An 8,423-nucleotide genomic window follows, 5' to 3' on the forward strand; every position below is an offset into this window, starting at 1 on the left:
ATTTTTTATGTGAAGGACTAAATGTGTCTCATAATTATGTCTGGCTTAAAAATCAGATTTCTACTACATCTGACTTAAGCATAATCAAATTTCACCTACTAATTTTAAAATGTTAATTTTTAAAATTTAAAATATCTTGTGTGTCAGTTGCTCAATAAGAGTAATCTTCAACTGACAAGATAGTTTAAATAATTGATAGTTCAAATCCTTTAAAAGTAATAACTATTAACATTTCAGTAGTTACATATAGTTTAGTTACAAGTGTCAAATAGTTTTAAAGCACTGGGTACAAGGAAGTGCACAAAATTTCTGTAGAAAATGAATTGTGTGAATTTGTACTGGAATATATCTCCCTTCCATTTCCAATTAAATTCACCCAATCTAAAGTCCCAGGATATTCAGAAACACTGTAGCACAGTTACCCAAACAGCCTTGACCTATTAGTTCCCTGCAGCAATAACTGACACACAGACTTAAGAGTAATATTCTGGAATTGCAAAGGGACATTCCCTGCTTAGCAGTTTCCAATCACAGGCCATTTACATATCAGATGCATGTACAATAGAGACTACCCAAACATAGAAACTATGACAGGCCACAAGAAAGTATTTTGTAACCTTAGGATATTATATTCCCATATCTTCCCTATAAATTTATTAGCATAAACAGAAATAACTACACATTAGACTGATAAGTGTCAGCACAATAGAAAAGCTATATTATCCATTCATCACAGCTGTTAGACAACAAATCATTCAAACACACACATTTCTTTTTATAGTGGAATTGGTTCTTTTTAGTTTACAGGTATATAATTGACATGGCCAAGACCCTAAATGCCTTTCTTCATCTACTCTACAGTCATCATATCTAATGTGAATAGAATAAATAAGAGCCTAGGTTTTTCAGTCAAACCAATCTGGACCCAAATTCTAATTCTACTGAGAGTTCTATGATCTTGGGGAAAAAAAAAAAAATCACCAAACTTAAGTTTCCTCATCTACAAAATGAGCTAATAATAAACTTATGTTGTAAGGTGTCTATGAGAAATAAATGTGATAAAGCATATCAAGTAGAATTACACAATAACAACTACTTAACAAATGGAATTTTAAAAATCAGAGCAGATGAATAAAAGGATTATAGACAAATCAATAGTATATAAAGAGAAACAAAGTAAAAATTCTCAAAACATCTTTTCTAAAAAAGCATTAATGCATGATTAAACCAAACATTACCTTTGGAGTACTTTTATTTTTCCAAAAAGACATTAGAAGGCTATAAAGAACTTCAAGTAATGAAAGAAATTTTAGTCAGCAGTCATTAAAAATTTTCAACTTAGTCTATTTTTCATCAACCTTCACATTCAATTTGAAAGTACTTTTGTTCACAAATGGTTTTAAAAATTTGAACTATATTGCTAGGTAACATAAAACCCTCTTAAATTTATTAAAATTTTATAAGACAACAGTCTTACAAAACAAAAAGTATCTACATGTATGGATTATAACTCCTTGAAGTCAACAGTTCTGAGGCAATTATGCTGGCAGGTTTTTAAAATGACCCAAGTAAGGTAATAGAGAATTATAAAAATAACAGCTACAAATTTTAAATGATATAATACAAGCTACTTCCTCTGAAAATGAATTGAAGACTTCCTTCTGGATTGTAGGCAATTTGGTTATGGAATGTTGTTATATTCTCAGAATAGAATCTATATGACTAGTTCCATTCTTGCTTCTTTAATTCTAACAGAATCTCAGAGTAAAAGAACAACTTGAAACAGCACAGACTGGATTGGCTCATCAGACAAGTTAGAAGACCTAAATATTCAAAGTGACTGATTTAGTTTAACAACAAGAAGAGCAAAACAGAAGGAATGTACCCAGAAGGAGGCAAACAATCAAGAGGCACTCTGACCCCATTACTGGAAAATGGGAACCAGAGAATACAAGTCCCAGAAAGATTTGCCTTTAACACTGAATTCAGGGTGAGTCAGGTCCATCTTAGTTAGCATTTGCATATAAGAACAGATAGTAAGAAGAAATAAATTAAATTTAATTGGACTTAAGAGATTTATACTTTTTTAAGTTTTCTTAGTCCATTCTAACTGAATGAAATTAAGTTCAACCACTTAGGTATCTATATCTCTGAAAACTAAGTCTAAACTCAGATCGGGCTCCCAAACTCAAGTGAAAGTGGCCTTTCTTGACAGGTATCTTCATCATCTTGTAGTAATTACCTAAATTTCAGATTTCACACTACAGGCCAATTTTAAGACCTAAAAAATTAAAGTCATCAAGTAAAAAAAAATATCATATTAGAATTGGAGCCACACCTATCTACACATATTATCATCAACACAAACTGGTACACTTCCCAGTTCCTAAACTAAATCCTAATGGATTATCAATACCACTCAAAGTTTACTACACTGCAAAAGAGCTCAATTCCACATCTGAAGTTTTTAATGACTTGGAAATATTTTCATAAATATGGCAACTGTCTAAATTCTTAACTAGAAAGTACCTTCCCCTTCACAGCTCATTAAAGATCTATCATCTTTTTACTAAGGACTGTATTACTAAGTAATATAGTATAAAGTATCTAGTCATCAGCTCAACATTAACTAAGAAAGGATAGCTACAAAAAGAAAACTGTTAGATTCTGAGTTCTCTCCTCTCCTTAAAACTGTTATCAACGCTGTATGAAAATGTAAATGTCCCTGTGAACCTTTTCTTCAAATAGCTATACATTCCCCTAACCCCCACACCAGAACTGACCATTCCCTCTCTATGCTCCTACAGCACAGTATACCCCTCCTGTATAACACTAGTCACACAATAGTATAGTTATTTACTTACATGTCTATATCCCCCACTAGACCTGAGCTTCATAAGAGCAAAGGACAGTCATCATCATCTTTACATGGTTTAGATATTTGAATGCCAGGTCAAGAAAATCCTAGTTAAATAAATAAATAAAGCTCAAGAAAATGTGCTTTCTGAGGGGAGAGGTACATGTGTAGTGAGTTTACAGGATGGGGAGTTGAATTTTAAATATTCACATGGAGATTAGGTCAACTCAATAACTGACCATAAAGCTGAGATCTTAAGACTTCAAGATTACATTTATAGAGTTTAGCAAAAATTCCATAACAGCATGTAAACACGTGACCTACCCTTAAAGGAATCCTAAAAAGACAACTTCAAATCTTTATTCTTCCCCTCCAGCAGTCCCCATTTACTTTCCCAAAAGCCACTGCCACAGTAACCAAAGCCCTTCACCTACTCCTGACCCATCAGACCCAACTAGGGTAGTATCAACCAAAGTCATCAACTTTTCTCCTTATTACTGGGGGGAACTGCTCTGCTGCAAGGCCATGGAGCCCCTGCTTCCAAGTCCACCCACCTCAATCAGCAAATCTGTAAGGAAGAGGCTCAAGAAATGATCTCTTAAAAACCAAACAGCAGTGGCCCGTGCCTGTAATCCCAGCAGCTCAGGAGGCTGAGACAGGAGAATCAAGTACAAGGTCAGCCTCAGTAAAACAAAGTCAGCCTCAGCAAAACAAAGTCAGCCTCAGCAAAAAACAAGGCACTCAAGCAACTCAGTGAGAACCTGTCTCAAAATAAAATATAAAATAGGACTGGGGATGTGGCTTGGTGGTCAAGTGCCCCTGAGTTCAATCCTCAGTCCCCCCCCCCAAAAAAACAAAACAAACAAACAGCAGCCAAGAGTGGTGGCACATGCGGGTAGTCCCAGTTTCTTGGGGGCTGAGGCAGGAGGATCGCTTGAGCCCACAAACTGGAGAATAGCCGGGGGCAACATAGCAAGACCCTGTCTAAAAAAAAAAAAAAAAAAAAAAAAAAACACCAAAGAGCACTTGAAACAAACAGTCAAATTGTCATTGTGAATGGACATAAGAAACATACTTCTGTTATACTATTGCTTAACTTTGAAAATGTCCTGAATTTAAAATAACATTAAAAAGTGAATTTTGGGCTGCGGTTGTGGCTCAGTGGTAGAGCGTGTGCCTAGCATGTGTTAGGCACTGGGTTCAACTCTCAGCACCACATATAAACAAATGAATAAAAATAAAAGTCCATCAACATCTAAAAAAAAATTTTAAGTGAATTTTTAGAACTCCAAGGCCCATGTTGATGATTACCATAGCTGTAAGGTACCATGAACAGTTGACTGGCTCAACCACTGTGATACTTCAAATTAATCTCTAATAATCATAACATAAACCTGCCAAATCTAATAACCATACAAAGTTTTCAGTGACATTTTTAACAGTAAACACATGCACGCCTGTCCAACTGTCATTAACCTGGAAATGACATTATACTATTTGACAATCCACTTGGAGAAAACTTTCTGGAGGATAAAAAAAATGTTGGGTTTGGACTGGGGAGATAGCTCAGTTGGTAGAGTGCTCGCCTCGCAAGCACAAGGCCCTGAGTTCAATCCCCAGCACTGCAAAAGAAAAAAAAAAAAAAAAAAATGTTGGGTTTACCACAAGGCTGAGTCATGAATAGGATGCATATTATCTAGTAAAGCCTCAAAAAGTATCTGTGTCTACAAGAGGCAGGAGGGTTGAGAGAGAAGTTTTGCAACTGATCTCCTCAAGCAGCAATGGCAATGACAGTCCTCCACTAGTGATTAGCATACATGGGGGAAAACTGCCAAAAACAGGTTTCTTCCAGGCAGATAAGGTAAATAGGTTTCACATTCCCCTAATACTTTTTTAAAAGGACAAGTTACAAAACAGTAATAACTCTTGGTCTATCAGACTGCAGACCAAGTCCCTTTTGCTTTATTAGTACAACATGAAGCTCTCACATAAGTACATAAATGATCAAAAATGTACATGGGCTATGATATTAAGTGATATTTGGGCTGTTAGGAACAGTACTATGGAAGTCTGACTTTCAATTCTGACTACTCTGAAAAGCTACTTTCATTTCAAAAATGTGTAAAACTAATCATATGCAATAGAAATTTTCTTTGTAAAGCAGAAATTTTTTAACAAATAGTTATCATGAAAAACTTTCAAACAAAAGCTCAAATAAACCATAGTTTCAGCTAGTTTGTTCCAAATACTTAGGTACTTCGGGGGGGATTTTGCCCTCTACTAAAAATATTTGTATCACAAAATACTGACAAACACAAAAATGCCAACTGTTTTTCTAAACCTCCTGTTTTCACAATAACCGTCCTAATTCTGTGATTATTCTAGAAATCTAAAAGCCTAACCAAACTTAATACTGCAACACTGAAACAGTCTTAATTCATAAATATCTTAAGATAGACCAAGTGTCCTCCTAACTTAAGACTATAAAACAAACCCAGAAGGCATAGATGCCTTCTAGTAAACCCATGCTTAAATTTGTCTGATGCAAAAGGCTTAAATCTGCCTGATGCAAAATTAGTTCCCATCATAAAATCCACACCTTTCCATTATTTAAACAAAAGTGTAAGTAAATGAACACTTTTCAAGAATGAAAAATTTATACAATGGAGAATATGAAAACCTCATTCTACATGAGACTATCCTTCTTTCATTAACTATTTCAAGACTTAACTACCAATCGGGTCCTTTCAAATCTGACTTTAGGAACAAATGGACCTACACTGTACATATGTATTTCTTTGCAATATCCAAAACCTATTCAGAATGGAAAACAAAGTCACACTGATCTTGGGGAAACAGGTGATATAAACTCCCTATGAAAGGAATAAAAAGACATACCAAATGGATGGGAGGTGGAGGTGGGGATGGAAGGATTATTCTAAATTAAAGAGATTTCTGTGTCCTCTTCAGGAGAAAAATAAGAAAGGGGGGGGTGGAAGAAAGGAACTTGTAACTCTCTGTTCCTTGAAACACAGCCTTAAAAGTATAATTTTTACAGGAATCATATACCTATTTCCAAGGAAAAAAATTATCTTCACAATTAGCAAATTTCTGGGTGAGGTGCTTACAATAAAATGGAATTTTAATGTAGACAGCCATAAAATCTCAAATAAGGGTTTTATGCTTCTTTATCTTTAATAAAACAAAAACAGAAAGAATGCATATCATCCTCCTAGGCTGATGACTTTAAAGAAAATGGTCCCTTTCCATATCTGCCAATTCTGTCTCTTGATATTTCTGCACACTCTTACTAATTAACTGAACTTCATCAGGAAGATATTAATGATGGTTGAACACTCAGGAGACATCCACAGCCTAAGACCTAAAACTACCTCGAGCTCTACCAAAAGAGACCTATTCAAGAGGAGAGGGCAAAGAAAGTACATGGCAAAAACACAGCAAGTCAGAGCAGTTGTGCCCGGCTTTTGCACACTTACTGGTTTGCTAGGGTACACGTTAGATAGATGCGTTTTTAGTTTCCCCACGGTCCAGTTCAAGAAGCAGCTAATAGTCTGGTCACTGTATTTCTGATTCGGTGCTTTAATGATGAGGGTCACAGGAATCTCCATCCCACTTTGGTCCATGGTGCCCCCAAAGTCGGACGGTCAGGAGGAGCAGCAATGAGCCCTAATGGGCCGAAGTGTTTACCGCTGGCGCGGCTAAATGGGGACGGAAGTGAGTTCTTAGTATTCTGTGTTCCAGTCAGTCACAAGTGCATCTGGCGATACGAAGGCCATTGCCAGTACCAAGGATGGACAGAGACGGTGGCGGCGGTGGTGGCGGCGGCAGCGGCGGCGGCGGGGTCTGGGTGCCCAGCCGTGGGTGCAGCTCTCCCCGCCAGGTCCGGGCTCCGCCTGGCTCCGGACTGTGGAGGGAGGCGGGGGGGTGGGGGAGAGAGAAAGCGATGAGAGCGGGATAGGAAGGGTGGGGGCGCGACCGCCAGGGTCACCGCCCCGCCCCTACAGCGACCCCCAAGCTGAAACGCAACAAGGCCCCTACGCGATCGCGCCGCTGCACGGGCTGTGGAAGTAGCTGGGCAGCGCAGGGCGGCCAGCCGGGGAAGGGGTACCTGAGACAAGGCAACAGGGCCCGCCACCGCCGCCCTCCGCGCCCAGGTGGGCGGCCAGCAGCACAGTCGGGGCGGGCGTTCTCGGCGGCGGCCGCTCCCTTCCTGCTGCTCCGCGGTGGCCGGCACGGCCCACCCCGGGTCTCGCGAGGCGGAGCGGGTAGCAGTCAGAGAAGTTGGCCGAGAGGCGCGGCCCGGCTCTCCAACTGACCCCTCGGGCAGAGGCGGCGGCAGATGGCAGGAGGGCGGGACGACGGCCGCAACGCCGGCCCCGAGCGCGCAGATTTTGTTGTTGTTGTTGTGAACGGGGTCCGGCTCCTCTTTAAGCCGGAAGGTGCAGAGCGGAAGTGCGTCACGCGCGGAACGCCCCTGCGCGTGGCCGGGTCAGCCCCGCCGCCTCCCGTGGTGTTTGCACTGCTGATGACTGGGCGCCCTGGACCGGGCTGCGCATCGCCCTAGCGGAGGCCGGAGTGCGGTGGCTGTTGGTGCAGCCCTGGCACCCCAGCAGCACTGAGGCCTAACTACCAGTTTAGCTGACGCTAGCATATCTTCTTGACCACACCCTGGAGATGCAGGAAGTGCTTCCTCATCCCATGGCTTGTCTTTGCAAAAGTTAATGCCCTCCCTGATGCTGAATCAAACTGCTCAAAATTTTTTGAGTGTCGACTACCTGCAAAGCACAGTGCCAGAAACTATGGTAGAGAGGAGACCATGCGGTACATCGTATAAGGAGTACAGGCTTTGGGTTACACCTGAAATAAATCTCTACTTTGTGGGAACGTAGCTAACCTTCCTGAGCCTCCGTTTAGGTAACAGTCCTGCCTACCCGACTGCATGCGGATAAAGGAAATTAACTATCCATGTGAACCTAGGTATAATTACAGAGTATGGCAGTCTCTCAAACGTCAATTCATCTCGGTTCCTCTTAATCTTAACAAAAGTTGACAAGTGCTTATTGAGCACCTACTACTGTGTGTTCAGTACAGTGGGGCGTGAAGGTTGACAGTATTATTTTTCTGCTTTATAGGTTTGACATAGCAACAGATTGAGTCCACCACCTACTGCTGGTTTATGCTGCATTGTCTGCATGGGTTTAGGTGTCGGTAAATTAAAGTTTGTTTAATGTACATTTTCACTGCTTCAGACTTCAACTTACAGGAGAATGCAGACTGATAATACGGGGAACTTTGGGAACTTTTTCCCTCTCAGCACAGGAAGGACTTCAGACCACCACTGGATTAGTGACCAAATGGAAGAATTTCCACTCAGTAGCTAATGCAGCAGGATCCCTTCCATCCTCCTCCCCCAATTCACACCACCTTTTCTTTATGATAGGTTATTTTACATCTTAGCTGTACCCTCCCAAGTGCTCCTCTGAAAAAAGTGAAGTCCCCTTTGTTGCCCATCATGGAATGACCACAGCTTTCTGTGACTCAGGTT

At 40.4% G+C, this 8,423-nt stretch overlaps 1 protein-coding gene across 1 annotated transcript in view; it reads right to left on the reverse strand.

The window, feature by feature from the left end:
- Window positions 1-6,508, reverse strand: part of Herpud2 (HERPUD family member 2) — a 48,073-nt gene extending 41,565 nt beyond the window's left edge. Inside the window, exon 1 of the mRNA XM_047562811.1 lies at window positions 6,355-6,508. Coding sequence (XP_047418767.1) covers window positions 6,355-6,501 — 147 coding nt within the window. The 5' untranslated portion in view covers window positions 6,502-6,508. The remainder of the gene's footprint in view (window positions 1-6,354) is intronic.
- Between the last annotated feature and the right edge of the window lie 1,915 nt (window positions 6,509-8,423).

Source organism: Sciurus carolinensis, chromosome 8 (assembly GCF_902686445.1).
Source record: "Sciurus carolinensis chromosome 8, mSciCar1.2, whole genome shotgun sequence".
In the NCBI taxonomy this organism is placed as follows: Eukaryota; Metazoa; Chordata; class Mammalia; order Rodentia; family Sciuridae; genus Sciurus; species Sciurus carolinensis.